General features: G+C 45.9%; 1 protein-coding gene across 10 annotated transcripts in view; it reads right to left on the bottom strand.

Moving 5' to 3' along the window:
* Window positions 1-12,376, bottom strand: part of Ttc7b (tetratricopeptide repeat domain 7B) — a 216,358-nt gene that overhangs the window by 86,878 nt on the left and 117,104 nt on the right. For all 10 annotated transcript variants that reach the window (XM_041633213.1, XM_041633216.1, XM_041633219.1 and 7 more), the window contains 3 exons: window positions 4,096-4,179; window positions 3,029-3,133; window positions 1,148-1,265 (listed from right to left, as the gene is read on the bottom strand). In XM_041633213.1, coding sequence (XP_041489147.1) covers window positions 1,148-1,265; window positions 3,029-3,133; window positions 4,096-4,179 — 307 coding nt within the window. The remainder of the gene's footprint in view (window positions 1-1,147; window positions 1,266-3,028; window positions 3,134-4,095; window positions 4,180-12,376) is intronic.

Genomic DNA, 12,376 nt, shown 5'->3' with positions numbered 1-12,376 from the left:
AGGCAGCTCTTGCTTGCCAAGAGATTAGCAGTGGGAGGTTGTCCTCAGGGCTGGATGGAGCTGGGCCTGGGGCTACAGAGAACCTTAATTGCTCTACTGAGAACCTCAACTGACCCAACTCAACTTCAAATGCTGTGAGAGGGTGCATTCTGCAGGGTGCACTGATTGATTCTAAAGGCTGTTTAGGGGTCGAGTCTGAATCAAGAATGTATGTGGGTAAGTCTATGGCCTTCAGACTTTCCCCTGAAAGTCAATATTTGAAGACATTGCTGAGTAGGGACAATGTAGCGTATGCATATGGAAATGTCGCCAGAAACCAATATTGAAAAGTAATTGACATGCCAAAAATGCAGCATTTTAGGGTAGAGAAAAGAAAACTTTGGGTTAATTTGTAGGAGTCACAGTGGTATCCTGTCTTCCTATGACTAACAGGGGCTAGTAAGATTCTACCTACTGCTCTGAGTGGTGCTTCAGGGCATTTTGCCTTATACTAGTCATTAAGTTATATATTTGTCTTTGAGAATATTTTTTATTCAAGTTATATTTGATAAAATATTAAAAAATAGATCATAAAATAACATTAACTTATATTTTCTGCAAAAGTTTTAAGTGTATAAAGCATTAAGATTTATTTAAAGTCAAAAACCCATCAACCAAAACTTTTTTAGAATATTCAAAATATATAAATCACCATCCTCAGGAACCATGGGTACTGGTTAGCTACATTGCATGTGCGCAGAATTGTGAGTTAAATGTGGGGACAAAGAAGTGGACAGTCCCTGCTAGAAAACGCTGCGCCCTGCAAGCTTTTGGCCCTAAACACTTCTAAACTACCGTACCTATCTAATGCCCACCTTTGCACGTGAAGGGCTGGGCCGCGATGGAGTCGTGCTGGCTGGCTCATCTCTTGAGGCCTTACTCTTCTGACTGTCAGGATAGAGTCCCAGCACCCACTGGCTAGGAACCTGGGCACCACTAGCCCCATGTGCCTGTGACCCCATCTCAGGCTCTGACATTTCCCATCCCAGTCTAGACAGAGAAGAGGGAACACTGGGGGCCCCACAGGCCAGGATCCCAGGACATCCCAGCTTGAGTGCCCTCCTAAGACACAGGAGACTGAGATACTGCAGGGTGGGGCCTCTCTCACCGTCAGTGGCTTGCAGACTATACGTGAGCCCCAGAGCTAGGTAGCCTTTGGCCTTGAATTCCGATGTTTTATCCCCTACATCAACGACAGTTTTGGCAAACTTCTCAGCCTCTTCCAACTGAAAGAGAAGTTAAAAAACAACAACCTGTCAAACTCCCAACATCAGTTCCCAGGAGCACCTGCTGCTAAACATGGGTTTCCAATGATTGCTTTGGAAATGATCCCCAAACCTTCCAACTCTACCCTGGAATTCTCTTTTCTTTAGTGAGCCTTTCCAATAGCCCGCAGGATTCCGATTTATCTTTTTTGTTAAAACTTTCCTCCTTTGCTTATTTGCCTTCTTTTCCAAAGTTGCTATCATATTTGGTGGGCTTCTGTGTTTTCCATCCTCATTTTCACTGGTTGGTTCTATAATGTGGATGGACTCAGGGATCAGAGGTCAAATGAAATGTATTTGAAAAGAATAAAGTTCCTGAAATGACTTGCTTTTGGGTTTTCCTCTTTATTCATGACATAAAAAAATGCATTCAGACTTGGATTCTCTTTGCCACAAGCTGTTAAAAATTTCAAAACTCAACCTATTTTACAGAACACAGCACAGTCCTGGCACCAGCAGATTCCTGTGAGAACAAGCACTTGTGAACTCACACCCAGTGAGACCTCTTGCACAATTCACTAGAAAAAGAAGTTTCTTTAAAAGTGTGACAAACAGGGCTGGAGAGATGGCTCAGTGGTTAAGAGCACTGGTTGTTCTTCCAGAGTCCTGAGTTCAGTTCCCAGCAGCCACATGGTGGCTCACAACCATCTACAGTGAGATCTGGTGCCCTCTTCTGGCCTTCAGGCATCCATATGAACACTGTATATATAATAAATAAATAAATCTTTAAAATAAAAAGTGTGACAAACGATGGTGCTGAAGCTGGATGTAACCCATGGAGTCCATTACACTCTTGATTGCTGAGGTCTTGGAAAAACTTAATAGTAAAAGGTGTGAAAAGACATACAGAGAAGATTTGTTACCCATCTCTAAAAACGATGTGTTTTTGGTGTTTAGGGACCTGTTTATCACAGTAATAAATAGAAGCCCATTTGGGAGGAGAGCAGCAATCGCGTGCGTGGGTTCCAAGCCAAGGCACACTCTGTTGCTCTCCTCAGGCCCTCAGCGTTCCCTCTGCTCCCAGCCCCAAACTGTCAGATCCACAGGCACTCGTCACACCACAGCACGGCTGTGAGCCTATGCCTGCTTGCTCTTTTTTCTGCTACCTTCCTTCAAGGGAAACCAAACAACAATGGGTCATTCTTTACAAGGCTCAGTTTCCTACTGTTGGGTGAGAACACATGGGAACAAAGGAAGTGAGGACTGTAGGGGAAGGAAACCTGAGTTAGCAGGGAGTCCTGGGCTTCGGGGCAAAAGACTTCACATGCATTAACTGGATATGAAGTTGAAACAAAGAGATTACAGCTCCACTGTAGGAGACACTTATCTATTCTACCAGCTGAGCAAGTTAACCAGAGTTTTCTGCTTCCTAATGCTGTGTTTGGTGAGGTACTAGAACCCTGATAAACTATACTGCCACATTCAAGTCTGAACAAGACTATCTGAAGAAAGTGCCTGTGAAGAAAGACGCGTGAAGGAAGTTATGTTGAGGCAGAGGGAAAATCTCTCTCTGAAAGCTTTGGGGCCTTCTCAGTCCTATGTGTCACACACAGCAAGCTGTATCTCTGAGTGTGAATCCAGTGGCTGCTAGTTGCTACGAAAGAAAACCCGGAGCACCCTGGAAATCACTGACTTCCTTAGGGTGATTGAGGCTTGACAAGGAGGCGTGGTGGAAGCCGACCCTGGGCTAGAGCCCTGTGCAGAAGGGAGAAGCACCCACTTACCCAGTGAAGGGAACCCACACAAAGCTTGGCTGCCAGGAGCGGGATGGTGGCATCGTCGGGCTTCAGCCGGATGCATTCCTTCAGCACCTTCACGGCACGGGCGGACTGCAGAGACAGCACAGGTTTGCAAACTCACATTGTCTGATTGAGCAAAACATTCCAGCCTTCTCAGAGGGGTTTCCCACCCAAGCAGGGACGAGGGCCTGTAATAACCAGAGCTTGGGGCTCACAGTGACAGAGGCCTGAACTGCTATCATGAGCAAGTTGCAATGCGCCCTAGTGCATGCCTAGCTCACTCCTTGTTTATGCAGCCACTGCAGCAGTGAGAAAAACAGACTGCAGAAGTTTACACTGCTATAAAAACAGACACTAATTAGAAGCACACCAAACCATATTTCTGAGCTCAGTTAGCACAAATAATCTATGGCGCACTTCACAATTTACTGAATGCCAGACTCCCTAATGGTTGCATCTTTATCACGAGTGCATATGGCAGGACTGCCACCCCAAGTATTTGTGCATGTTTCTGTATTTGTCGATAACTCTGGGAAGTAGGCATGTCACCACTCCATTTTACCAAAAAGGAAACTGAGGCACTAAGTGACATGCCTGGTGTCACTCAGCTGTGAAAGCACCCAGGCTTCCACCAGCAGCAGCAGTAAGTCATGTTTATGGCTAGGATCACCTGCTGCTTAACACTACACACGGTAAAGACACTAAAGATACTCCACCATTTACCCCAGTCCCAGCACCCCCCACTCTTGGACACATGTGCACACACCTCTGGGACATGTTTACATTCCCAAAGGAGCTCAAGACTTGATCTAACCATGTACATTTGACATGATTGTGTCACAATAGGTTAAAAAAAAGACAAATTAAGAATTCCCCATCTTAGTGCTATGCCCATCTTGGGCCCTAAATAATTAAATTTGGTGATCCATTATGAAAAGGCCATAGGATAGTTTGAAATTGCATCTTAGCATTCCATGAGGTGGAAGGTATATCCTTCAAGAAATTTAACTGCAGAAGCCTGGACAGAGAGCAGCACTCATGAAGAGACTCACCTTTCCAGCAGCCATCAGAGACAGAGCAAACTGGTACCAGAGGTGGAACTCCTCAAAGGCAAACTTCATGGCTCTTTCTAAGCACTGGTTGGAAAGAAGAAGACAACATCTACACACTGAGAACTGTTGGAGCAGACTTTCAGAGTCTTCATCCTCTCTCCCAAGGCTATAACAACACACATCCCATGAAGCCATGGAGGAATCACAGAGAGTTACAAAGGCTGAGGGTGTACTTCAAAAGGGTTGGGGATACAACTGATTGAAGTGTACTTGCCTAGCATATGCACGGCCCTGGGCTCGACACTAATTACCATACACACATACCACATAAACAAGCAAACACCCTAAGCCCTTAATACTTTAGCCAGGTACGGTGGTGAATGCCTGTAACCTTAGTACTCAGGAGGCTAGACAGGAGGCCAGCATGTACTACATAGTGAGACCCTGACTCAAAAAGCAATGAGAGTAGCTGGAGAGATGCCTTAGAAGTTAAGAGCACTGGTTGCTCTTCCAGACGACCAAGGTTTGGTTCCTAGCACCCACATGGCAGCTCACAACAGTCTGTAACTCCAGTTCCAAGGCCTCTGATTCATTTGTCTGGTTCTTTGGGTACCAGACATGCACATGGTACACAAACATACATGCAGGCAAAATATACAATCATACAAAATAAAATTTTAAAAAAAGGAGAGAGTGAGAAGAGAGAGAGAGTATGAATGAATGAATGAACGAATGAATGACTATGCAAACTAACAGTGATAAACTAACCTCACCCCAGATCAGAGGTGTGTGCACTGTGTCTCAGCTGATAGTCCTGCCTTCCTGTGGGCTCTGGGCATCTTCACCACACAGTCCAATCACACCAGCTCTGAATGTCCAAACAGCTCTAGATGCTCCAAGACTCCAAGGCCATGGCCAGTGTTTGCAGACCCAGCCAAGCCCCACCCCCCCATGTTCTCAGGAACATCCAGACATTCACCTCTAAGAACTCAGGTCACCCAAAGCTCCATTACAGGAAGAGACGAGCTGTGACTGGAGACACCTGATGCCCATAACCTTTCTCCTACAGGGGTAGGTGCTCAGCCCATTGTTTGAGGAGCCTTTAAGACACCTGAAACACTTGTAAACAACTGTGTGTTACAGTGAAAGTGGCCAGTTTGAATGTTTGTAAGCAGGTTGCTGAGAAGATGAAGGCTGACAAATAAAATGAAGAACACACGCGTTTCAGTACTGTTTCTAGAGAAGACGAAGGACCGATGACAACAGACTTCTCGAAAGGCAGCAGGTGTCATGTGCACAGTGGTGAGAAGCCGCTGGAGCGCACAGACCTGGCATGGCTTTGTAGAGAAGACACCAGCTCTGAGATCAGATGGCCTAGGCTTGATCACCACCCCCTTCTCTAGCCACGGGGCTATCAGTGGGGCAGAAGTGGTGCATGGGCAGTGCTCCCAAGGGTGGCAGGCGGAGTGAGCATAGAAATTCTGCAATTTTGACAGCTGCTGTGACTTGCTTTTGTGACACAATGTGGGTTCTGATCTGAAGTAGGAAAGTCCCTGGGGATGGGAGAGTGACAGGAGCCTGGGTAGGAAACAGTCACTGAGAGTGAGACCCGGCCCCTTTTATTTCTGGTGTCAGAGGAAGGGCGGTGAGGCTTGGGGAGGGATGTGGGTCAGATACACACAGCATCATGGAGAAGATGAATGTAGCTGCAGTATAATGTCTTTCCAGTATGGACAAGTACTCCAACACCCTCTGATGCCATGGATATGTGGCAGTGGGTCCCTGGGGGCTGAGGGCATCGTCATGTGAGTGGCTGTCACATGTCACCTGCAAACTTCTTCCCTGCTGGCGTAAGGACTTTGCCTTTCTCTTATTTTGGCTTTTCATATGAAACCGTATTTGAAGGGTTCCAGGAAGAGCTGCTCTTCTGGCATAAGGAAAGGGTTTAGCAACTACCTTCCCTGTATGTAAAGCCCAATTACACCAACCGGGTGTGTGGCAGCGACAGCTGCACAATACCACAGCAGGGAGAAGCCAGGGCCTATTCTGGGAATTCAAGAATGAGACTCAGCATCCAAAACCCACAGGGGAAAGGGTAGAAATAAATAATCAGATACCTCGTACTCTTGGCTTGATACCCCAAACTGATACCCATCACCGCTAAGAGAAGAGTACCACCCTTTTCCTTGTGGACAGTTCTCACTGCAGAGATCCTCCAGGGCTGTTCACCAAGGAGGATGTTATTTCCTGCATTGTATGTATTTAATGAGTAGATTACTAAATGTTATTAATATAAGTCTTTGCAGTTGTGTAATAACACATTAAAAATTACCAAGGCAGACGAATGACACGTTGCTTCTTTTAGTAGGGAAAACCATTTGGGATGCACAGAATACCTAATCACAGGGTGTGTGGAGACCGTCAAGGTTCCCTGGTCCTGCTCTCACTTTACAAATGTGGGGATGCAGACCCAGAGAGCCAACAAGACCTGTCTAGGGCACACAGTGGCAGAGCAGAATCAGAACCCAGGTCTCACGGTGCTCTTGTTTTTAAATTAATTAAAACTAAAAGTACAAATTAAAATGAAGTTTGAGCAATCTGCCTCAGAGAAGAGAGTCCAGGAAAAAGCTTCTAAAAGTCATACTTACAGGACTGGAAGGAACAAGCAAAAGCCCCCCCTCTCGAAGTGTGGAAAAATATACACAATGTCAAAGCTCGCTCAAGTTTCCTTCCCCTTATTTTGGAAATAAAATACAAGATACACTTGCCCCCACCCCTCCCTGCCTTTTTTTTTTTTTTTTTTTGTGGCTTTCAAACAGTAAACCTGCTTCAGGCAGAGGATCACCAAGTTTTACTATTTTGGGAAATGCTTAAATTAAAGGGCATTATTGCCTCTGGCTACAGTGAGAATAGAAACTGGAGTATTAAATGGTCCCAGATGGCATCCTCTGGCAGTCAACCTTCTCAGCTCTATGAAGCAGCTTGGCAAGTGTGCAGAGTATAGGAGCCCGGGTTCCTACTCAAATCCAACCCCTCGGCTGCGTTCTTTGTTGGCCGTGCAAAAAGCACTAAATTCAGTTCCTCTCCTCTGCCTCCTCCTCATTGGCCTTTCCCCGTCTAATCTTTGTTATTAGCCCCTCTCGCCTGGCTTGGGACGTCAGGTTTTAACCCTTAGATGGTGGCTGCAGCTTCACCTTGCATAGGGATGCAAAGACTACAGAGGGAAGGACGGAGCCAAGAGTGTGGCAGGCCAGTGGCACACAGGTCAGTGGGCAGCTATAGACAAAGCAAATGTGTATCAAAGTGAAGAGAAGGAGCACACGGAGTTAGGTAGTCTACCTGCTCCGTCCTAAGGAGAGCCACAGACAAAAGAGAAGGAACGGGGATGAGTACGGCGAACTCTGGAGACTCTAGAGACGGTGGAGTTCCTGACAGGACTGGAGCGGAGGTGATTAGATCATATCCTGAGGACCCTTTCTTGACGTTCATTCGAAAGCTAAAAAAATATAGGCCAGTGAAACCAGAATAAAGACCACAGACATGGCCAGTGCGGCTTCTGCAAGAGTGATGCGTCTATTCAAAAGGGAAAGAATAATCTCTTCAAGGAAAAGTGCTGGATTATGTGATTTCCATACTAAAACAATGGCCTCCGTGATGTTAGTTCTGACTGTTCATGTGACACAATCTAGAATCACCTAGAGAAGAGCCTCTGAGGATGCCTGGCAGAGGTTATCTTGGTTATGTTAGTTGAGATGGGAAGCCCGCCTGGCTGGCGTCATGCCCTGGACTTTGGGTCATGGAGTGTGTAAGACTAGAAAAGTGGGGAGCACTAGCATGCACACATTAATTTCTAGTTTTCTGCTCTTCACTACAGATATCATGTGACCAGTATTCTCAGGGTCCTGGTGTTGTGACTTCCCTGTTTGATGGACTGTAACCTGTACTTAAAAGCCATATAAGCCCTTTCTCCCTTGAGCTGCTTGTCTGAGTATTTCATGGCAGCAACAGGAAAATCAAACAAGACATCACATACAAAATCCACCCGGAAGAGCTCCATAGCCCTAAGCACAGGAGGGGAGACAATGGGGTAAAGTGCCATGATTTTGGGTTTGGCACTGAACCAATGGATCCTTAGAAAGACAAAGCTTAAGTAGCAGAAGAAAATGCACAGAGCTTACTTAGAATCAAACCCTTGCTCATTTAAGGACACGACCGAGAAAGCAAATAGAAACACGCAGGGCAGGAAAACTACCTGCAAGCCATGCATCTGATGAGAGTTTATCTTACATCTTACATAAAGAATAACTGTAACAATTAAATGGACACAGGCTTGAATAATATCTGTCCAAAGAGGACATACAAATGGACAATGAGTAGATGAAAAGATGTCTGTGCATTAGGGAAATGCAAGTCAAACCCACAGTGAAATATTACTTAACACCTACCAGAGAGCTATAATCAAAGTAACAGATGCTGGTGAGCATGGGAGAACCGGAGTAGAGTGTGAGATGGGAAGGCCACTGTGAAAAAGTTGGTAGTTCCTCAAAAAGTTCAACACAGAATTTCCATATGACTTGGCGGCTCCACCCCTAGAGAACTAAGAAGAGGAACTCGGGAGTGCTGGAGGTCCTGTCAAATCCACTATGACAACAAGGCTGGCTTATGAAGACTAGCAAAGGGAATAAGCCAGACATAAAGGGTACGGATTGGATGATCAATTTTATGCCAACTGTTAGAATGTGGTAGTGGTCATGGTGTATTCACCATAGCCAAAAGGTAAAAACAACTAACGCACCCATCCATAAATGAATGGATAAACAAAATGTGTCAGATAAAGATAGTGGAACATTATTCTGACAAAAAAGGATGCAATTCTGATAATATGCTGTCAAATGTACTATCACAACAAGGTTGGATCTTAAAAACATTAGCTTAGCCAGACATAAAAGGGCACATGCTACCTGGCTTGTTTATACTAGGTACCTGAAATAGGCAAATTCACAGGCAGAAAGAAGAGGTATGTGTGCGTGCGTGCGTGTATGTGAGGAGGGATGGAGAACTATTGCTAACTATGTAAAGTTCTATTTGAGTTAATGAATAAGTTTGGAATGGTGATGACAGCTGCGCACCAGTGTGAATGTCATTAAATATTTATGAATTGTGTCTTTCAAAGATTCAGACACCATACTATTTTTTTAAAGAAAAAAATGAAAATGAAACACGAGGCAGTGTACACCTGGAAAAGTGTTTCTCGAAGCTGGAGCCACTGAGGGTGTTCCCGCTGCTCCCGCTGCTCTGAGGAGAACCAGCATTCTCACCGAGGTGAGGAAAACAGGCTTTACTAAGACTTCAACAGTGGGGAGATGGAGACCCCAGCCACTGCACCAGGGCTGAGATTCTCTGGGGCAGGCTGTCGTGCAAAAATAGCATTAATGGTTCTACCAGGTTGGTTCAGAAAGGTAGACCAGAGTTGAGATCTAGCTAGTGGCTCTGTCCCAAGAAAGGTCCATGTTTCCTATAGTGTCCTAATTCACACTGAGGGACCCTTTAGAACCTGGGTAATAGTCTGAGAAGACGCACTCATTGCTCTTCCAGGAGAGTTTATCTACAAAACCCAAGAAAAGCTTAGTGGGCACTGGCTGCAAAGTAGTGGCGTTTCACCAAGGGCTCCCTGGGCCCATGAGGACCTGGACTGTGCCCTATGTATGACAAAAGTCTCTACACTGGCACCCTCACACACTGCCACCTCACCTGGGTACCCAGGGCAGGGCAGGGTGCAGTCAGGCTCTAGGGCCTCCTAGTTGATGGTGGCCCACTAAGCAGGGCTGGAGACGGGCAGCATTTCCAGAGTCTGGGTATCAAAAGGGTTGAGATGGCGGAGGTATAAATGTCCTTTTGGTACCATCATTAGCCATACAGTTCTACACACAGAACTACAGATTTACCATAAACAAATGAATATGACTTCAATGGAAAGATTAAAAATATCCCTTCTGTTGTTAAGGCTGCCATGTCTATGTAGGGGGAACACACACCATCTCCAAAAAGACCCCATAATATCCTGTCAAAGTGGAACTGCTAATAGTCAGACTCGAGAAATAAACCTCCTTAGCAGCTTGGGTTCATTCTGAAAAACAGAGGAAGCAGAGCTCCTGGCTTTACTTTTAATAGAGGGGTTGTCATGCCAACTAGGGCTGCTGTTTAAATTGAAGGAGAAAAAAAGAAGTGTTCCTTCCTACACAAACTTTTCAGCAGGGCTCACAATTAGTCCTTAAAAAACCATGAAAACCCAGCACTGGGGCGATGGTAAACACTGTGCTCATATTTAAACTTGTCAGACAAAGGCCATGATAAACCTCGGTCTCTTTCTACTGTTCCACTCTTCATGCCCACTAACAGGGCAAACAGGGCCCTGAGGAAAAGAAATGCTGGTGTGGGCACATGCCAAGGCAAGCCAATCTCGAGCTCAGAGAGCAGCCCTCCATCTGGAGAAAGAATGGGGCGTGGGGAGAACAGCGCCCCCTGCCCTCCACAGTGCTTTCACGCACACCGCTGCCTGCGGGTGCCAGCGCCAGGAGAGGGGCACACTCATGGTGGAGCCATTGTCTTTTATTTTTCTGGTGCCTGTGGGCCCAGGTTGGCCAAGGAGAAGAGCCAAAAGGAAGGAAAGCCTGCTCTTGTGGTCATGAGGTTTGCTGGAGACAGGAGGGAAGGCTCTCAGAAAAAACCTCTTCCCTCCCAAAGCCCAGCACAGTGGTGCTCTGAGCACAGAAGGAAGATGCCAGTTTCTGAGGACACATGGCCGGCTCATTGATCAGTCAGGGCAGGTGACTAGATCCTGTTGGAGAGGGGCCAACCCCAAACCCGACATATTGTTCCCTTCTATACACTCTTCAGGATTGCCATGAGGTGTGGGAGACAGTACTGACAGCACTGTCACACCTGACAGTCAGTGAGACGGCCTTGACCCTCCTTGTCTTCTCCTTTTGGAGCAGGGTGGGGCAAGGTTTCATCTGCTTCTCTACACGACAAGCAACTGAGCCTCTGAATTATTTTAAAGCTTATTTCTTGGACCTTTATTTTAAAGCTTATTTCTTGGACCAAGGTTGACTACAGAAAACTGAAACCACAGGGCAAAACTGCCCAAAAGGAGGACTGTATTTACTTCCCACCAGGCCTTGACCCCATTCAGACGCAGTAGCTCATCACCTCTACCCAGCATACTCCAACCCCTCACCTAGAACTGGCCTGTTCCTAGCTAGGGAGCCACAGCTTTGCTCTGCTGTCTTCTCTGATTTCACCATCTTTTGTATGTTTTTATGTGAGCTCTACAGCCAGGTAAAAGTCTCTCTTGTACCTCTTAGACTCTGTCACTGCCCTGTGTCTGGCAGCTCCTGTGTGCAGTGGAGGATCAGCAACATCTAAGCATTCAGCTGCGGCACAATGAGCTCCGGGTGTTGGCTCCATCCATGAGTTTACAGGAATCAACTACTATCTGAGGAGATGGTGCAGTGGTAGGAGCACTTGTTTTGCAAGATGTTTGGATGCCCAGAAGCCAAGTAAAAAGCCAGGTATGTTTGGTGTGCCTGTAACCTCAACACTATGGACTGTGTGTGGAGGGAGAATCCCAAGATCTTAATGTCCAGCCAGTCTAGCTGAAAGAGTGGTTTCTCATTCACTGAGATTCTATCTCAAGGCAATAGCCTAGAGACCAACAGAGAAAGACACATGATGTCTTTTTTTCAGCGTCTGCACACACACACACACACACACACACACACACACACACACACACCCTCAGGTTGTTCTTCATAAAGATGGATTAAAGATGATCTCTAAGATGCTGGTGGACAGTCAGCCAGCTCAGGATTTCTAGACTCTAAGTGACTATTATTTTCTTGATTTATATTTCTTGTGTTTGATTCTTCAAGGAGCATGGAGAGTTGTTTCTTATGACAGAGAGAGAAATACCAAAGTAAATTTCATTGTAGGAGGAAAGGGAAAAGGCTTTCTAAAGAAGAGTGGAAATCTATTCATGAACATTAGCAGCAAACCCAGCTGCCCTCACACACTATTTAATATCAGCCAGAAGGTAGAACCAGCCCAAGCACTGAGCCCCAAAGCAAGTTGTGATATATTCATACAATGGGATATTACTCATCCATAAAACAGAATAAAATGTTGAAACAAGTTATGATGTGTGCGATCTATAAACAGCTGTGAGCCACCAGATGTGGGTGCTGGGAACTGAACTCTGGGGGTCTGCAGGAACAGCAAGCAT

This window comes from Microtus oregoni, unplaced genomic scaffold (genome assembly GCF_018167655.1).
Source record: "Microtus oregoni isolate MIOR12 unplaced genomic scaffold, Mior012 000043F_ref0000047, whole genome shotgun sequence".
Classification (NCBI taxonomy): Eukaryota; Metazoa; Chordata; class Mammalia; order Rodentia; family Cricetidae; genus Microtus; species Microtus oregoni.
The sequence above is the reverse complement of the archived record's forward strand: the minus strand, read 5'-3'. Positions and strand labels throughout refer to the sequence as shown.